We start from the raw sequence: 19843 nt of genomic DNA on the forward strand, positions 1-19843 counted from the left end.
GTTAGGACTTAGACCAAACTCATATAAATGTGGAAAAGCTTAAGCTGTATGAAGCCTCGTTCTGGAATTGCTCGATAATATAACAGTTGTGGGCTTTCACCCAACTATCAAATTTAGAAGGACTTCCATAACTGTTTTCTTGTATTTCATAATTCTTTTTCTATTTTTTTGAATTATGTAAAAATAACTTTTAAATTGTACAATCTAAAAAAATGTAAATGAAAAAAATTATGGAATGCAGGAAGAAAGTTATGAATGTGAAGAAAAAACTGTCATTTAAAAATTATTAAAGTTGGCTCCTCTCACTTTTCTAAAAGTGCTGTCCAGGCTTTAACCATGTTGCCCTTAGGCTTCAACCTCATACTATCATCATACAGCCAAAGTTTTTGCTTGGTATATGTGTGACGTCACATTTTAATAGATTACTCTACCAAATAAAGCATCACAAAATTTTGATAACGAGAACCAATCAGATTAACATGAAACGTACGAAAAGTAACTATTACAGTCATCCATAGGAGTACTTAGAGGAAAACCTGGGCATACAACCATGCCATAAGAAAACACAATTCTAAAAGTTTAACAGTCTTGCAAAAGGGTTGCCCTCAAGGCAACTAATACAAAAAGGCCTCATGGCCACGAACTACTCCTAAGACATCCAAGCAAGGAAATCTAGGCCGCACCGCTGCGTCTCCCGGATCCATCTCGAACCTCCCTCTCATCTGCTCCCACCAAAAGGTGATCATCGCAAAAGAGAAAACATAACAGAAACAACACAAAATGCAAGGGTAAGCTAGTGCAATTTAATCTTATCATGATCCAACAGACAAGTACTTAAACATTCCTTAACATGCAACACAACCGGCACAAAACATCATGTTATAGCAAACAAACAGGACACTATGACTCAATTATCCGGATAAATATATTAAGATCGGATTCACTGGACGCTTGCACTTGTGGTGGCCTCTACTGCTCTGCAGAGCCATTGCCAATGGGTTTCACCCTACCACACACAAGGTTAGCCTTTAAGCGTCTAAGGCCATTATCCTGCCAAAGACTAGGGCCTCCCGCTACTCTCACCACTTGGGTCAGTTTGCTCTACTTGAGACTCACTGACCCTTTAGAGTTTCGGGATGCGATCCTTACTTGAATCCTTATCTTAATATATACATTACACGCCACCATAAAGTCTCCCCACGGGACTCATGGAATTACGCCTATCACACCAAATTTATGTTTCATACCATATCCACCACCTTTTTCTCGAAACATCCAATTCTCATGCAAGTTCTCAACCAACCAACCAAACAAAATCCGTGTGTTATTCATGCCAACATACAAATTTTTAGTTCATAAGATTCAAACAACCACATAAACATATTCACATTCTTTAGGTTTGAAAGAAAGGGGTAAATAAATAAATCACAAAATTCACCCATCAAACAAGGAGGAAAAACAGAATCGGGACCACCCGTTGCAGTAGTCTCGCTCAAGCTAGGATTCGTCGCCCAGGCGAGAGAAGTTGTCTCGCTCAGGCGACTGGCTCTCGCTTAGGCGAGCCTACAACAGTGGGTCATTGGGAGATTCACGATCTCTCGCTCAGGCGACGCTGTCTCGCCTGAGCGAGCTGGCCTGTCGCTCAAAACGCAGCCCCTCGCCTGGGCGAGTGCTCGAGGCAGAACCAGGGTGAGCATTCTGATACTCTCGCCTAGGCGAGACGAGCTCGCTTGGGCGAGAATAGCAGAGCTCACCACTGTCAACCCACATGCAGTGGCGGAAACCGCCCAGATCCACTCCCAAACACACATGCAACTCCATTTCATCCAACAAAAGCACACTATGCACGCATATAAACATACAACGACCAAAAACAGCCAAGAATAATTTAAGACCGATGAATCTAGCTTCCCTTACCTTGTTTAGGTGCTAAAACGCAAAAGACCCGCAACTAGGAAGTACGTCAGCTCCAAGGACTAGAGCAGAGGGCTGGAACATGGAATGAAGACAAACAAGGGTATGAGACAAAACCCTAACCGGTCTAACTTACTTAAACGGTGCAAAGAAGAGGAAAAGGGACCCAAAACCTTAAGGTTTAACTTACTTGAAGGTGAGAAGGACTTGCTAGCTTGAAGCTGAACGAGAGTTGTGCCCTAGCAGAGCACTTTTCTAGGAATTTGAGAGGAAGAAGAGAGCTGCTTCTGCAAGAGAGACCAAGGCAATCTGTTTTTCTGAAACAGAGGTAAGTGAGAATGTGAGGGGGCTGGTAGGGTAGGGTGTCCTTCAGAAGGGCTGCCCTTGGGCCTACGAAGGGCCAGGCCCAAACCTCTGGGACAAGGAAAAAGGGCTTACAATATGTATGTCAGATTATTTGTAATTGATAATAATTCGATTAGTCAATTTATTATGTTAATTAATATTTCAGTATATAGCGTAATAACAATTTAATTATAATCTTTGTTACCTTAATTACATCAATTAATGTATTTTATTTTAATATAATATTAATTCAATTATCCTTACATTGATTATCTATAATTATTATATGTAAAGAGAATTTTTTTTTGTCCACATTTCATAATTTTAATATTATCTTTTACAATATAATTATTTATTAAATTTTTAATAATTAACATTTACTTCTACTTGTTTTTTATAAAATTGTTTATCTTCCCTCTTTTATTTTTCTTATTGATCAAGAGTTATTTTCTTATCTTATCTCTATTGGTTTCACTCTATTTCTAATAATAATTTTTAATAAATATAAATTATTTTGTATATTAACTTACTAATATTACATTATCATCACATATTAATATAATATCATACATATTTGAAAAATACGTACACATAGATGTCATATTTACATAGTCTAAATAATATTAATCAAAATTAAATAATATTAATCAAAATATTAACATTAACTAATATAACTAAGGTAGCAGAGATATTAATTGGATTAATATTGAGCAAGTTAAAGATATTCAATAATAATATATAGTCAAAGGAATATTTTTTTCATTTGATATCTACACCATTATATAAAAAGTATATTACTTTTTATAACCTTTTTTCATATAATTATTCCAAAAAGTAAAATTAAATAAAATTAAACATTAAAAAAATCAGAAACTAACATATAGTACACCGTTATTTTTTTAAGGATCTAATTGAGACACATTTTAAAAGTTGTAATACAATTGAAATGTTTTAAAAAAAAATTAGGACCAAATTGACACATCTCCAAAATTGGAACTATCAAATTAATTAAGCGTATTCTTATATGATGATAAAAAAATTTGTTGTATGATATAATGAAAATAGTTATATATTTAAAATTGTGGAAGAAATACTAATATTTTAAAATATTTCACGAATCTATAATCATGCATTTATATTTTAAAGAAGAAAAACAATTAAAGTTATTTAATCCATTAATGAGTCCAAAAGAATTAGGCTTGCATTAAAATTTTAACCCATTAACTTATCATCTACTTTAGATAACTCACTAATTCAACTCATAAAGTTTTTTTTTTTTATAAATCAACAATATTAATTATTAGTAGTGATCACAATGTGGACTTGGCCTGGTGGATCAGTCTATAGGCTCACAAAAAATATGCAGAACGAGTTGAGATATTGAGTCCGTTGACTCACAAATTTTAACTCGCATAACCTGCAGCACACGTGGGCTAGAGGCTGAACGGGACAGGCTGGCCTACTAGCCTGCACTTAACCTAACTCTCTCAACCTAACCTCAAATCCTCCTAAATTAGATCCTTGGCAATTAGAGATGATAAATAAACTCGTCACGTTAGTATTGTTCGAACTCATCCTTATTTTGATGAGGAATCCTTACATTGACTAGATATAAATATGTGTATGGGAAATACTCGATTTTTTCAATCAAGTATGGGGATGAGGATGAGGATTTACATATCCACTTTGTCCCCGCATTGACTGTGTAATTATTTGACTTTGTTTGTTAGTAGTTGTTATTGTATTATTTTTATTGTAAATTGATTTATAGTTATTGTTTTTGTTTCAATTTATGATGGAGAAGATGTTAATTATCCAAATGTGGTACTAAATGAAAGATCATCTAAAGTTCCATCAAATGTTATTAACATAGAAGATGAAGAACAATATATTATTACCATGGTCCATGACGATGCAGAATTTATTACAGAACACTTTTAGACTGTTTGGACTATTTTTTAGACTATAACACTATTGGACTCTTTTTGGACTATTAGACTAGTTTTTACATTGAGATGTGAGGTTGCTTTGCAACTTTAATGTTCATGTCTAGGATTTGTAGAATATAGGTTTGTTGTGCTCGTAGAATATTATTTTTTTTGTATAAATAATTCTTTATGATTATATATATATATATATATATATATATATATATATATTTTTTTTTTTTATTTTTTTATTTTTTTTTTTGGTCTCTCAAATGTAGTTTTTTTTTTAGTCTGTAATATTAAAAGTTATTTTTATGTTTTTAAATTTTAGAAAATTACATTCATGATTTTTCAAGTAAATCTCAATAACCATGTATTTATACTTCAATTTGGATTAGTATCCGTATCTAATACGTACTCGTATATCATATTATAGTCAATGACACATCATATGATAATATAAAAATATATAAATTTTATTTTAGTCCTTCGATGGTTGATTTTATTGTTTAATTATTTTATTTGTTTATTTAGGTAACATTGTCTTAACATAGCTTGATTATTTTTTTTGTACTGATAAGATTACAACTGACATTGAATTCTTTGTTTAAATTAAATATTATTTCTTATTTCAATTATTTAGGTCTCAAATTTGTACAAGTTACTTAAAGCAAATTTCTGTTATAGAAATTATAATTAAAAATAAATAAACATTTAACAAAATAATTGTATTTATTGAATCAGAATTTAGAATCAAATTTAAATAACAAAATAGCATTTCCAGGGAGTCGAACCCATCCATTGCTTAAAATGGCAATTATGCTATCCGTTATACTACAAAAACAACTCTGTGTATTAAAATCCTTTTATAAGAATATTATTTTTTAGTTTTTGCAATAAAATTAAATTGAAAAAAATGCGTTTGCCGGGAGTCGAACCCGGGTCTATTGCTTGGAAGGCAATTATCCTAACCGTTGGACTACAAACGCAATTTTGTTTCTTTTAACCTTACATTTTAATATATATTTTCCTTTGTAGTTAAAGAAAACAAAACTAAATTTTATAAAAATGCGTTTGCCCGGAGTCGAACCCGGGTCTATTGCTTGGAAGGCAATTATCCTAACCGTTGGACTACAAACGCAATTTTGTTTGTCAAAATCTTTTAATATTTAAAATTCCTTTGTTCTTGTAAGAAAACTATTTTGTCCAAGTGCATTGGACTACAAACGCAATTTTGTTTGCCAAAATCTTTTATTCTTTAATATATTTTCTTTGTTATATTGTTTGAAAGGCGATTATCCTAACGACAACACAATTTCATTTGTCAAAATCTTTTATTCTATAATATTTGTTTTATTTCAAGTAATAAATAAAATATAAATATGCACTTCTTGTATTACAAATCTCTGATTTTGAAAATATGGTGATGCTAAAGCTACAATTCGATATATACTGTAGAAAAGGTTGAAAGATTGCAAATTTGGTGATTATAAAACATATTACAAAAATGGTACATCTTAGTTCTCATTAAAAGCATTTTTCCAACATGGCATGTCAAATCTTACCCATTTAAAGCTTCAATTTTTTTTTTTTTTTTATGTAATATATCATCCATTTATAATCAATATTTGATTGCATTGTCGTATTAACATTTTCTATTAAATGTTAAGTTTAAAAAAAATGAATCAAAACCACACCCCTGACAGATCAAATTTGAAATAGTAAAAATCTAAAGTACCAAATAATATATAAAAAAAAAAGTTTAATATTTAGTGTATAATCCAACATGATTGTCTCTAAAAGATTATATATATGTGAAAAAACAGAAGAAGAATAAGGACAAAAATATAGTTAAGTCTAACTAACATCTATGGTGTTGGTGGTTAGAGCAAAGTTTCATCTGAAGAGGAAACAAAACCAAAACCAGTGTCTCACACCCTTTCTTCTGGCATATTTTCTAGCAAAGGATAGATCATAGGAAACCACAACTTACCAACAAGAGAAAAAATCAAACATGTGAAAGAAAGAGTGCTTCCTTCTTCTAAGCTTTAGGTGCCTTCATGTGATGTGAGGTGTGACAATGCGGCAAAAAGAGAGTTTTTCATCTCTTTCATTTCACAAAAACAATATTATAAGCACCTAACCCTCATCTTCTTCACCCTTAAATCCACCCTACCTTTATTTTCCCTGCATTCATTCTCTTTGTGCACCAAACCAACCAAACCCTTCTCTTATCTTATACACTTCAGTTTGTTTACTAGCTTTTCTTTTTGGTTCATCAACAAATTAGTTCAAAGCAACAAACTTTAACTGCACAACATCTAGAAATCACTACCCTTTTGGCTCTGGACTTTGTTTCTCAATTTCCCTGCTAGTCATGGGGGTCTTGTCCATAGGGTATTCTTACTCATCAAGTTTTCTCAGTAAACTCATTGCAGTGCCACAAAACAGTGTTTGGTACTCTTCAAGGAGGAAAACAAATGTTGTGTACTGTCAGGGGGGAGGGAATGTGATCAAGTCCTCAGGCTTTTCTTCTGTGTTGACAGAAAGATCATCATTGGTTGGCACTGATAATAATGCAGCTGCAACTCTGATGGAGGCAGGGAACTTGGTCTTGTCACAAAATGTGAAAAATCAAGCTGAGATTGTTGTGAAGGATTTGATGCCTTATGGTGCACCAACAACATTGATAGGGTTGGAAGATGGAATAGGCATCGTCAAATTTCTGAGAGGGAAGAAGTTTTTCATTACTGGGGCAACTGGTTTTCTAGCCAAAGGTTTGTATGTCAAATATAATCATTTGTGGTGATAATATGCTAAGCATCTTTAGAGTCTTCAGTGGTTTAATTTAGTTTGTTCCTTTAATTCAGTTTTTATTGAGAAGATTCTAAGGACAGAACCAGAAGTGGGAAAAATGTACCTTCTGATCAAGGCAAAGAATAAGCAAGCTGCAATGGATAGATTGCAAAATGAAGTAAGGTTTTTAAGAATTTCGCAGTCTATCTGGTTTGAGAAAAAAGACAACTATTTTCACACATAATTACAAAAAGGGTATTTTAGTTTCTCTTTGTTTCAAGATTTGTGCATGAAATAGTCCTGTTTTCACTGTTTGTATATGATTCTTTTGGAATACAGAACAAGCAGAAAATAAGATGATGTTTGTGTAGTTTTGAACATAGGAATGAGTAGAAAATGTTTTGTCATGCCAACAAGCTCTTGTTTTTTCAGCTTGCATTTCTCCAAGTACATGGCTTCATTTCATGATCTCATTAATATTATGTTCGTGTTTAGATCATAAATACAGAGCTTTTCAGAAGTCTTCAACAAGTCCATGGAAAATCGTACCAAGCCTTTATGTTGAGCAAGCTAGTTCCTGTTGTAGGCAATATTTGTGAACACAATCTTGGACTAGACGAAGATATATCAAACTTAATTGAAGAGGAGGTAGATGTCATTGTAAATTCTGCAGCTAATACAACATTTGATGAAAGGTTAGCCTCTAAAACCCTCCATAAGCTTCTTCACCAATGATAAGTTCTTTGTCTAATCATTTGAGTAATAATGTGATTAGATATGACACTGCTATCAACATAAACACCATAGGACCATGCCGTCTCATGAACATTGCCAAAAAGTGCAAGAGGCTTAAGCTTTTTCTCCATGTTTCAACAGGTAAAAATACAACAAAGAGCTTAAAAATCAGATGCATGTGCTGTGTATGATTTACATGTATATTACCAAAATGACAAAAACTCTTTCTTGTAATGAACAGCATATGTGAATGGACAAAGGCAAGGTAGGATCATGGAAAGACCATTTAGCATTGGAGAGTGCATAGCAAAAGAAAAGTTCATATCTGAAGTTTCACCAAAATACCTTCCCACATTGGACGTTGAAGGAGAAATCAATCTCGTTTCAAATTACAAAGGGGATGTTGAAGACAACATACTAGCTCAGAAGATGAAGGAGATTGGTCTAGAGAGGTATTCAGTGTCCTTATGAAGGTTTTAAATTGTTGTTTTGGTTTCATTGCAATCATATATCCTACAAAAAGTTACAGATAAATGTGACTGATGCAACTAGTGTTACTGTTGTGGAGATTCCAAAAACCATAAAATTACAACCACAACACAACTATGGACGCAGAAAGTTTGTTAATAACTTCTATGTTACCTTTCTTATTGTGATAAGATCAAGAAAAAACAGTAGAAACAGAAGGGTTTGCAATTTTGATCATAAAATTCAGAATCTGGTTTGATCGTTGAGTTATTTCCAACACAGGGCCAGAAGATATGGGTGGCAGGATACTTATGTGTTCACAAAGGCTATGGGAGAAATGATGATTGACAAATTGAGAGGGGATATTCCAGTTGTTGTAATGAGACCAAGTGTCATTGAGAGCACTTTCAGTGAACCATTTCCTGGGTGGATGGAAGGAAATAGGTGAGTATTGGTTTAAGCTTAAAAAAAAAGTGATTTTAAGATAGCAGAAAGTAATTTTCTTTTAGAGACTTTTCAGAAGTTACTGTTTCATAACTTCTCAAAAGAAACTAAAATCTGATTTCCTTCTTCAAGTTCTAATTCTTTTAAATGCTCACCAAATACTTTCAACATGTTTGAAAAGTGACACTTCTGAGAAGAAGAATCTGAACAAACTGTACTCTAAATTTGTCTGCTATAATTCTTGCAACCACCAGGATGATGGATCCAATAGTTCTCTGCTATGGGAAAGGCCAGCTAACAGGTTTCTTGGTGGATCCAAATGGAGTGCTTGATGTAGTAAGGGACATTAAAGAATTAGATTACTTAAACAATTCTTAAACTCCATAGATTAATACATTATTCACAATTCTCAGACTAAATAAACAGTGCTTCATTTTCTCTCATCATAGGTTCCAGCTGACATGGTTGTGAATGCAACCTTAGCAGCAATGGCAAGGCATGGAGTGACCCAGAAGCCAGATATCAATGTGTACCAAATTGCTTCATCAGTGGTGAACCCCCTAGTTTTCCAAGACCTGGCAAAGCTTCTGTATGAACATTACAGTTCCTCACCATGCATTGACTCAAAGGGTAGGCCAATTCAAGTTCCATTGATGAAGTTGTTCAGTTCTACAGAAGAATTCTCTGGTCACCTGTGGAGAGATGCAACTCAAAAAAGAGGTCTCAAGAACATGTCTCAAAAACTTGAAAACATGTGCAGAAAATCAGTGGAGCAAGCAAAGTACTTGGCCAACATTTATGAACCATACACATTTTATGGTGGAAGGTTAGATACTCTTTTCATTTCATTGCAGAAAGAAAAAAAAAAACATCAATTTTCATGTAAACTAAACTCTATAACTTAAGTCAAGAATCTTACAATACATAACAGTTCATGATTACATGATACTGCAAAAAAGTTACAACACATAACAGTGTAAAATAGTTTACTGATTTAAAACCAAGAACTGTGATGTGATGCAGGTTTGATAACAGTAACACACAGAGATTGATGGAAAGTATGTCTGAAGAAGAAAAGAGAGAATTTGGGTTTGATGTAAAGAGCATTGATTGGAAAGAGTACATCACCAATGTTCATATACCAGGACTAAGGAGACATGTGATGAAGGGAAGAGGAATGAGTAACCAGTAACTTCCAAGTTCTGCCATGAAACCACTGCTTTTATTTATGCTGCAACAAACTGTACTAATGTATGTGCATTTCCTTCTTTCATTGAATCCATTAGGGTGTGGCAAAAACTACTACAAGGACATGCTTCATTATTTATACTGTAATTTAATAATAAGAATAATCAAATCTCTGTAATTGACTACTCCCCAGTTTCACTTATTTACACCTTTGCTTCGTATTTTAATTCTCAAATTCATTTAGGTGAACTTTCAAAAACATAATTCCATCAGTTTTTGAGGCAAAAGATGTATACTTTATTTAGAAACATTTCATTCTCCAAAATATATCATTTACTATTATATAAAATGAGAATGAGAATATTACGTTCAAAAAGAATTTATTCAAGAGACTGCACGAGAAAATAATAAAAGAAATAGTAAGAGAAGACTATAAAGTTCCTAAAGTGAATTAGTGAAGCAGAAAAAAGTTCAAAAAAGAAGAAAGGGAAAACGTTGTGGTTATTGAGTGTAAATTATTATAATAAAATGGTTGAAAACATTGTAATAAGTCGTTGATGCGTAGGTGACTTATGATTTAAGTAGAAGTTTTTCAAGTTTCAATTCCTAGTACAAACTATAAGTCTAATATTTATAAAACATAAATTATAACTATCCATTATTACTTCCATTAACTTTTAGTGTCGATAGTCTTAACTTGGATGTTTATTATTGATGACATTTTAATCTTTATTTTCAAAATCTTCATTATTTTAACTGTCTTATTAAGATACTATTTTGATAAATAAAAGAATTACAATTTCATTTGAACAATATATTACATTCCAGAAAATATCAATCTCAATTTCATCAAACTAAAGCCTTTCTACTCTTTTTTATATTTATTTTTATTATTTTTTTGTGACATAATGTATAACTCTCAATTTTGAAACTGTTCAATTGATTATACCTTTAATTTATTATGTAGCCTAATAATATATCTTTTATTTTTTTTTATTCTTAGTTTTATTTTATTTGAAAACTTTTCTTTCATTACACAAATTTTTATTCTTTGTCAACTGTTTAACTTATACCGTCAAATTCACTTAAATTTTTAAGTACTTTATTCTTTCAATGTTTACAAAAATAATAGATGATAAAGTTTTTAGGAAACTTCAATTATGTGTAATAGTTTATATTCTCTGCAATTACTCGACATTTATTCAATCGTCAACTGGTACTCTCTTTTAATATTTATGCAAATTTCTTTCTTAATGTTCAACATAAAAAATTGGTGTCATTTTAACATTAATTTTTTAATAATATTATTATATTTGTTTAATTGTAAATTTTATCTATTATAAAAAATTATTTAATTAATAGCTTACCTGATACGAGAACATGTACAAATGTGACTATAAAATATACACGCGACCAGATTAAGTCGAATAAAACACAAATGTTATACTCACCAAAATAAGAACGGAAATAAAAATGAATTTACTGAATATAAAAAACAAGTATTGTAAAACATTCTCATAATTTTATATTAAACAACTTGCTTTATTACACATTATTCTATGCTGCAAAGTTGCATATGCACCAATCCAACAAGTATTAGTACTTTAAGAAAAAGTAGTATTATGTGTAATCCGTAATTTATAACACAACAAAGAGCCTTTCCTTCTTCTTTTTTCCTAGTTTGCATTCGCCACAACACTCCCAAGAAATCCAACACATCCGCGAGGAAATGAATGTCTATTACTTTTGATAGCTCAAAATAATCATTCAACCTTTCATGTTCAAATAAGGAGAAAATATTATATACATGTTTAAAAGTTTCTTGCTCAATACTGTTAAATATATGCCACTTAAATTTTCCTTCGCTATGCATGGCTTAGTTATTCATTAAAACTATAGTAGTACACCTAAACGATGCACATTAAAATAAATTTTGTACTTCAAAAATAATTGGCAGAGTTTATTATGTACATCTCGGGTATTGGTTGATTTGAACATGTTTATTAAGAACATCCTCATAATGTTATAATATCAATAAATAAATAAAATGACTTAAAATGTTAAAATATAATAGTTCATTGAAATAATTTAAATATATCATAAAAGACTCTTAGGACCATATGATAATCATATTATTTTATGAAAGTATTAAGCATAAACTAAATGTATCAAAATATAAAAATATAAACATTTTCGTTTCATAACTAAAATAATTTAGTTGTTCATGCCCAAATCATGTCGCTAATCTAACCCGGTCCATTGTCTTGAATTTGCCAGTTTTTTTGCCAGTTTTTTTGTATGCCCATTGTCTTGAACTTTCTGTTTTCTGTGTATTTGATTATAATAGTTGTTTGGCTGCAACATGGTGAGGAGAGGGGACATGTTTGACAAGTGTGTGTGTGTGTGTGTGTTTTTACTGGCTATCTTATCTCAGACCAAATCATAAACACCGATAATGTAATGAAATTTAACGTAATTAGTATGAACAAAACTGAATCACTATCATCATGCAGCTTTAACTGAAAATTGATGGAACAAAGCAATGCAAATCATCAACAGATATAAAATCCCTTGCTACTAAAGACAGGGAAACACAAACAAAAAAAATATCCACATTTCGCCGGCCATCATCTAAGGAGATTTCTCCAATAGGATGTCCAACAAGTTCTTGGGCGTCACAAAAAAAAACTGGAATTTTTTACCTGCCTATTTTACATCAAAGCAGTATTGGGCAGTCGCCGAAAATGTTTGAAGTGCGTACCCATAGATTAAGTGCTTACAGCAATCTCATCAATGCGGATGAGGATGAACAAACTACACGCCATTTGTGCAGAATGAGTTGTAACTATGACATCAGTATGATATGCTGCAGCAGCAACATCATAGGAAGTAATCAGGCGTTCTACGGGTAACATCAGGTTCTCCTCTTCTAGGAGCAGGGTCAAACTGCAACAACATTCCAAATTTAGGCCCTGCATGAAATTAACTTACCATGCAGTATTGAAGAAAATTTATATTAAACAAGAGAGGAAGGGAAACCTGGATAAATGTGTGGCCCTTGGAATCGTCAACCTCCAAAATTGAAGCCATGTTCCCACATCGGTAACAGTAGTTAGGTGCACTAAAAATGGTAACCACCTTCTGTTCCTGTTTCAACAAAACAATGGACGTTTAAAACTTCACTCCTTTAATTCCAAAAGGCAACAGACAAAAAAGATTATTCCGTGAGAAGGTCAATTACATGAGCCCAGTTAAATCCATCCATAACCAGCTGATGAGCTCTAGCAATTAACTTAAGCTTGTTGGAGTGATTAAATTGTTCAGATATATCCTGAAAGAGAATGTGAATTTGAATTAGAAAATAAAATACAGTAGCCACTCTCTCTCAATGCTTAAAAACTAACATCTAACCAGGTATAGTATAGAATCGAGAAATTAATTGTATATTTAGCTACCTGGCCAAAAGTATATCCTGCACCACGAGGAGAAATTCCCCAGCCACACCTATCATCAGGGTCAGACCACAACAGATCACACATCGGCCCTTCATGAGGAACTTCTTGAACGCGATCAAAGTTCCTTATGTTATCAAGAGTCTCAATCGAAGGTGAAAGCCCACCATGCAAACAGAATATTTCGGACTCGACCTGGAAAGGGCCATATTAAATTAGAAGCTGAATGATCAAAACCCATAACTGTGACCTTCAACTACCAATTTTCTACCATTATGGCAAGACTATCATTATGATGAAAATGAATGCCAATTGAAATAGTTTCCAATTACAAACTAACAGAACAAACCTGAGCATTTAAATTCACTAACACAGAAATCCAATGTAGTTTCATGATCATGGTCTTTTGCTTAAAAGACCACATAGATCACCTTTAAAAGGCAGCAATTTCGAAAAAACTAACTAATTTGGAAAAATAATCAATTACAAACCCTCTCTATGTTTTGCACAACTTTGTGAATTTGCTAAAATTTATGATATCATGACTTGGTCCAGCATCACACTCATCCCTCCAACATTTTACTTCTCAATAGAACATGTAAATTTTTAGTTTAAAATTTGAATAAATGGGTACTACTTTAGGGTAAAGGGTTTCTACAACCCTCAACTGACCAAAAAAGGGGAAATGTTGATAATTTTGATTAATCCACTACAAAGAATGTAGTTTAAATTTACATAATAACCGATATGAAGTTTATTCTCAAAATTTATTGTTCTTTTCGAATGTTAAAATCACAAGCGAGGAAATAAAATATACTAACCAATGCAGTCAATGGAAAGAAATCAAAAAGGTCTGTAAAAGTCTTCCAAACATTAGCATTACCATACCTGCAAAAAAATCATATGAATTATTATATGCATTTAAAGGAAACATGGAATTAGATAAATCTATAAGATAACATTTTATTATCAATTCATAGTCTCATAAAGTGAACCTAAAATAGAATTAAATCCAGATCAACTCAGGTTGAATGTTGATCTAAATCCAGTCAATGCTGTTAAATGGCTTGGCAGATTTCTTATCAATTGCCACAGACAACAGTGAAGGGTGGCTCACTATGGCAGCATCATAGGGTGTAATGATGTGGTTATGTGTTTATATGGAATAATTTTGGCCTTCCTCCATTGATAACACTGAATCCAATAACATATATTTGTTCAAATTTATTAGGGGTATTAGTCATAATGAGCTCAAGCTCATTGACATTAAGATTAATAATCCTAAAATATTTCTATCACATTCATGGATGCAAGTATTACCTTTACCCTATGTTTGGATAGGAAAAGAGAATAGGGAAGAAAATTTTAAAATTTGATTTCTCTTGTTTGGTTGGAAGAGAAGATAAAGAGAAAGCTGAGTTCAAGAAACAAAAATGTCAAATTTTCTCTCCAATTCAAATTTCAAAATTTTCTTTTCCCATTTCTTTCCCCACATCCAAACGAAAATTCAATCCCAAATCTCTTAAGTATTAAAGCCTTCATTGTAGATATACAACCATGGTCAGATGTTGCCACATATCAAACAAAATAAAAAGCTGAACATCTCCAAATAGAGGATCTGGAATCAAATGGTTGCATACAGTGTTAAATCTCTGGAACAGCTCAGACGACACTCCAGTTCAGTGTGTAAAGAAACTTGCAAATCAAATCTAATTCTAAAAGAACACCACCAAAGAAAATTGCAGGAGACAAATACCAAGGATTTCCCAAATAGCCTATATAGTACATGCCTTAAGTTTTTAACATAAGTTCATGGAAACAAAATAGCCTACATTAACGATTAGAAAAAGTTTAACTGAAACATAAGCAAAATTACAAGTATATACATTGCCCTTTAAAAAGAACTATCCCCTTCCCACCAAATTGAACTCTAAATGAAGGTATTGAAACTCACTTTCTGAGGCACTCATCGTAAAAACCGTATACTTGAGTGATCTGTGCAAAAAAAAAGTAAAAAAGATTAAGAAAGGAACAACTAAGACGTGTGTCTTAAAATCAAAGCCACCAACAACACATTATGCAACTAAAAAACCCTCCAAAACAAGTTAATTTTTGAAGGATTAAAGAATACAAGCTACACAGTAACTCCATAAAAAAGTCAGAAAATGGAGCTCAGAAAACATAACATATAACTTTGAATGGATGAAGATTCTGAATGCATACCTGTCGACTTTCATGATTTCCTCTAAGAATAGTAATTCGCTGAGGATATCGCACTTTCAGTGACACAAGAAGCTGGAGATAATAATTAATCAGTACCTCTAACACACAATACATCAATAAGAAGTAATATACGAAGACATGTTAAAATAAATAAACATGCAGCAACTTCACCATTATTAATTTATTCAAGGGAGAATAACAGCATAAATAATATCCAAAAAAAAAAATTGCAATCTTTTAGATGTAGTCATGTACATAAACATGCTGACATTAAAGGAAAGGAATTAACTTCAACAGATGATTTAAATCTAGTACGATTAGATATTACAACCTTTAATGATCGCAAATAGAAAATGTCAATTTAAAAACAAAATCAAATATACAACCATAGTTTCAAATATATTAATTTCAGGTTTGACATTTCATCAGAATATTACTTTCTTAAACCCCCAACAATACCCAAAAATCTCAGTAATACCTCCACCTAATATAGTACAGACTTATATATAACATCTAATCTATTTATCAACTGCAAACCTTTCTAAATCTAACTTTGTTGAAACTTGAAAGGAGCTCCTTCCCATTTGGGGATAATCTAATATTCTATTTCACCCTAATAGGAAGAAGCAACTTCAATGCATACCCATACTTTCATAGATCTCACAAGCCAAAAAATGTGAAAAACATAACATGCAAACGCCCAGAGGTTTTTTATTCCTTTTTCTTTTGGGGTGAATAGGAGTGGGGACGAACAGATAAATCACAAAGCAACAACTATTATAGGTGCAGAATACTCAATAAGTTTGTCTTCAATGTACTTACTGTTACAGTTTCAACTGAGTAATAACCCCGGTCCACATAATCACCCATAAACAAGTAATTAGTATCTGGACACTGTAAAAAGAACAAAAATTCTTAGATTCCATATCTAAAAAGTCAGCAAAGTATAATATAAAAAACAAAAACAGAAACCTTATCACAAAAAGTTCATTTTGCACCAGTGACACATGTTAGTAAACTTTAACGTGGTAATATTAGGGTTGAAGTGAATTCAAGGAGTAGTTTCCTGGTTATACAATCTACTCCACGATACCTCTGAAGCACTTCAATCTTCAAAAGCCTTTTCTTTGGCAGGTCTCAATTAGTTAGTTAAGAATTCCCCAGCTGAAACAGAGAGTTGAATACAAAAGGAAAGTGATAGTCAGAACTGATACCTTCCCTCCAATTCGAAATAGTTCTGCAAGATCATGAAACTGCCCGTGAATATCACCACAAATTGTCACGGGGCTTTTCACAGGCTGTGATACAAGAGAGAGAAAGGTGAGATGTATAGGCACCAGAGAAAGTCATAAAGCTCGAGAGTGAAACCAGATAAAAGTAACAGGCAATAAAAGAAATAATATCAGACAAATGAACCCAAATAAGGGGGGAACCTAAAACAAATGATGTACAAAAGGCAACAACTCATTCCTGCTACAAAGGATTACTTTTCATACAAAGAATGGAACAGATGAAAAAGCTTTGAAAAGTACGAACAATATCTAGAGAAATATTGACAGATGATAAAAGGAAGAAAGGGTTGTACCTGGACATTACTTTCATCCATTAAAATTTCCTTAGCCTTCTCACATAAAACTCTTACCTACATCAGAAACAAGAGCAACTATTTATTTTTATATTTATTTACACAAAAATAACATTAGTCGGAGGAGGAAATGATATTGGAGACAACGTCCAAAAAATAAGAGCCATGATTGTGTCATTACAACAATCCACAAAAAGAAAGAAACAAAAGCCAACATTAGTGATTACTTTTAGAGCAAAACAAGTATCAAGGAGCAAATAGATCACAAAAGAAGCAATGGAAGTTATTCATTTTCCCATTTAAGTCAATTTTCATTTTTCAAGATACAAACTTTGAGAGACAATATCTTTTTTGCAGGGCGAAACAAAAAAGCAATAATGTTTAGTGAAAACCCACAGATGTAATATAAAAAGTATCTTTTTTTGGAAAGCACGAAAGTAATATAAAAAGTAGAAAAGATCAGAGGTAGCAGTCTTGCTCTTCAATGTAGAGGTTTAGTGAGAAAAGCCACAGATGTCCATGAGTACTGTCAGCCATGACGCAAACAAAGCCGTGACAACCTTACGCACATAACTCTGTTATGACAATGCTATATAATATACAATACAAGAAACAAAATTACTTCATCTCGGCAAATGCATTACAGAACTAGCAACGCTCCGTGAGAATTCTGATCCCATAATCAAATACCCTTCAAAAGACAAACAGCCCGGGCACAACGATCCCAAAAATTTGGGACAAGGGTCAGAGGAAAGCAACATCATCCTTACAAAGTGAAGAGGCTGTGGTTTACAACCACCCTACACACCATCACAAGGGACATGCCTAAAATGAGCTGTTTGGTTTAACCAGTTTAAACAATACTCTCATCAAATTCTCACATCCAAAGTAGAAGCTATTCCATATAGCTTCTGATTTCCACTGTTTTCTGCCCCTCACTCCAAAGCAAGCCCTGCCCGAGTTTCAAGAACATAAAATCCTAAACTAGATTTCCAAATATCATACATGCCAAACCGGAAACGTCTCATAACAACATATTCCTAAATCCTAACTTAAGGAAGCAATTCGTAACATCCATATACCATAACCAACCAACCATAATTAAAATTCCTTCAAAACCCACGAAATTGATCACTTAATTTCCCTTACCAACTCTCCAACTACATCCAAATCCAATCAGGACTACAGGAAACTGCACTGAAAATTGCCGAAAAAGAAAATCGTTTTTGTAAACAATTTCCATTTCTATAAAAAAGAAAGTTCTTCTCCGCACATCTTGTCAGAGCGATATCCATCTCGATCCTATCAATTCTCCCATTCTCGGAGATTCCAAAGCCGGAAAGAAAGCGAAACAAACACAAAACGAAAAAGAAAAAAAAAACACCGAACAATTTCAAATCTCGGAAAACAGTGAATTCCGCATCGACACGAAACGGATCGTGTCGAACGAGGGGAAAACAAACCTGGTGCTCGGATAGCGGCTTGCATTGCATGAGCTGCGAGATCTGCTCGTCGAGATCGAAGTTGGATTCCGCCGATGGCAACGAATTGGCGCCCATGTCGCTGCAGGATTGGATTAGGGGAAAATGGAAACCCTAACCCTAACGGAGAAAGCGATTTGGTTTTCTCCGGTGTGGGGAGAGAGCAGAGTGACGAGTAAGTGAAAATAATGGAGTGTTACGTAATGGCGGTTGATTTGCACAAACTATGTGCTCTCTCAGTAAAACGCTCTTTTTGTTTGTTTCTTTCTTATTTTGGTTTTTTCTTCCCTTCTCTGGCGTTCTCCAATTCGCGGTTTATCATCATTGCATGCTCTTTGAACAAGGTGACATTAATTTTTTTTTTTAATAGATAAATTAAAGAGTTTATGTTTAATCATTAATTTCTTTTTACAGAAATAGAAACAATTAATTTCAAGAGTTTAACAATTCATTTTTTTAAATAAATACATTAATTTCAAGAGTTTAATAATTAATTTTATTTTAAAACATTTAATACCATTAACTTCGAGCGTTAGTTTTTCATTTATTTTTTAAATAGTTGGATTAGTCTTTTTTTAAAATTATAAATAAATTTAGTCTTTAATATTTAGAAATGTGTGAATTTAATCTTTAAACTAAAGTTTAAGTATTTTAGATTGTTTATCTCGTTTGACACATGTTCACTTCAATATTAATTGATAAAAGCATTTGAAACGTCAAATATAATAAAATATATTTGAAACCTCAAATAAACTTAATAAAATTTGGTTTAAAAGACTAAATTTATGTATTTACAGAGTTTAAAGACTAAATTGATTCAAAATTTTCAGAACTAATTTCAGTTTTTACTAAAAATCGAATAATAAAAACATATTTAACTCTTTTTAAAAATATGAAAGATAATTAAAATTTTCACCTTTAAATAGTTTTATGTTTTAACGAGTTATAAGACCCGCATGTGTTCACTTTTTTATCATATAAAAGTAATAGAATTATTATTATTACAATTATAAAATTAAATATGAATAATTATATTGATATTTTTTATTTATTTTTAGCTAGTTTTATAATTAAAAAAATATTTAAGTTTAAAAAATCAATCAAATAAAAAAATCTTATAAAAAATTTAATAAAATAATTATTTTAATTTAAAAAATATTTAAAAGATAAAATTGAAAAATAGACGTGATAAAAAAAATAATCCCTTTATATAATATATAGATATGTAGATATAATATAGGTATAGCTAAATAAATTTTTTTATAATTTAATTAAATGAGTTGG

At 32.2% G+C, this 19843-nt stretch overlaps 2 protein-coding genes, 1 long non-coding RNA gene and 2 other non-coding genes across 5 annotated transcripts; 1 reads left to right on the top strand and 4 right to left on the bottom strand.

Annotated features, from left to right (window-relative positions):
* Positions 1-267: 267 nt before the first annotated feature.
* On the bottom strand, positions 268-2360 carry LOC114192737. Its single transcript, XR_003606138.1, has 3 exons — positions 2105-2360; positions 1918-1989; positions 268-722 (listed from the first exon to the last, which is right to left on the bottom strand). It is a non-coding gene; the product is annotated as an uncharacterized LOC114192737 (long non-coding RNA).
* A 2744-nt stretch (positions 2361-5104) lies between these two features.
* Positions 5105-5176, bottom strand: TRNAG-UCC. Its single transcript has one exon. It is a non-coding gene; the product is annotated as a tRNA-Gly (tRNA).
* An 80-nt stretch (positions 5177-5256) lies between these two features.
* TRNAG-UCC lies at positions 5257-5328 on the bottom strand. Its single transcript has one exon. It is a non-coding gene; the product is annotated as a tRNA-Gly (tRNA).
* A 774-nt stretch (positions 5329-6102) lies between these two features.
* On the top strand, positions 6103-10096 carry LOC114190929 (fatty acyl-CoA reductase 2). The gene is made up of 9 exons (XM_028080007.1): positions 6103-6964; positions 7058-7161; positions 7479-7678; positions 7759-7859; positions 7960-8170; positions 8469-8630; positions 8885-8966; positions 9080-9456; positions 9654-10096. Exons 1-9 carry the CDS (start codon positions 6565-6567, stop codon positions 9820-9822), a joined length of 1806 nt encoding a protein of 601 aa, XP_027935808.1. The 5' UTR covers positions 6103-6564; the 3' UTR covers positions 9823-10096.
* A 2204-nt stretch (positions 10097-12300) lies between these two features.
* On the bottom strand, positions 12301-18852 carry LOC114191768 (serine/threonine-protein phosphatase PP2A-4 catalytic subunit-like). The gene is made up of 11 exons (XM_028081149.1): positions 18542-18852; positions 17079-17135; positions 16708-16791; positions 16316-16387; positions 15494-15565; positions 15225-15265; positions 14092-14158; positions 13274-13465; positions 13060-13149; positions 12858-12965; positions 12301-12764 (listed from the first exon to the last, which is right to left on the bottom strand). Exons 1-11 carry the CDS (start codon positions 18635-18637, stop codon positions 12699-12701), a joined length of 945 nt encoding a protein of 314 aa, XP_027936950.1. The 5' UTR covers positions 18638-18852; the 3' UTR covers positions 12301-12698.
* Positions 18853-19843: the final 991 nt, after the last annotated feature.

Source organism: Vigna unguiculata, chromosome 7, assembly GCF_004118075.2.
Source record: "Vigna unguiculata cultivar IT97K-499-35 chromosome 7, ASM411807v1, whole genome shotgun sequence".
Classification (NCBI taxonomy): Eukaryota; Viridiplantae; Streptophyta; class Magnoliopsida; order Fabales; family Fabaceae; genus Vigna; species Vigna unguiculata.

Excerpts from the sequence above, each read along its gene's own strand:
- LOC114190929 (XM_028080007.1), top strand. The coding sequence starts at position 6,565 with ATGGGGGTCTTGTCCATAGGGTATTCTTACTCATCAAGTTTTCTCAGT. Across the intron at positions 8,631-8,884 it reads GGGTGGATGGAAGGAAATAG|GATGATGGATCCAATAGTTC; the intron begins GTGAGTATTGGT and ends TGCAACCACCAG. Across the intron at positions 8,967-9,079 it reads CAAATGGAGTGCTTGATGTA|GTTCCAGCTGACATGGTTGT; the intron begins GTAAGGGACATT and ends CTCTCATCATAG.
- LOC114191768 (XM_028081149.1), bottom strand. The coding sequence starts at position 18,637 with ATGGGCGCCAATTCGTTGCCATCGGCGGAATCCAACTTCGATCTCGAC. Across the intron at positions 17,136-18,541 it reads AGCCGCTATCCGAGCACCAG|GTAAGAGTTTTATGTGAGAA; the intron begins GTTTGTTTTCCC and ends TTTCTGATGTAG. Across the intron at positions 15,566-16,315 it reads ACTCAGTTGAAACTGTAACA|CTTCTTGTGTCACTGAAAGT; the intron begins GTAAGTACATTG and ends TATTATCTCCAG.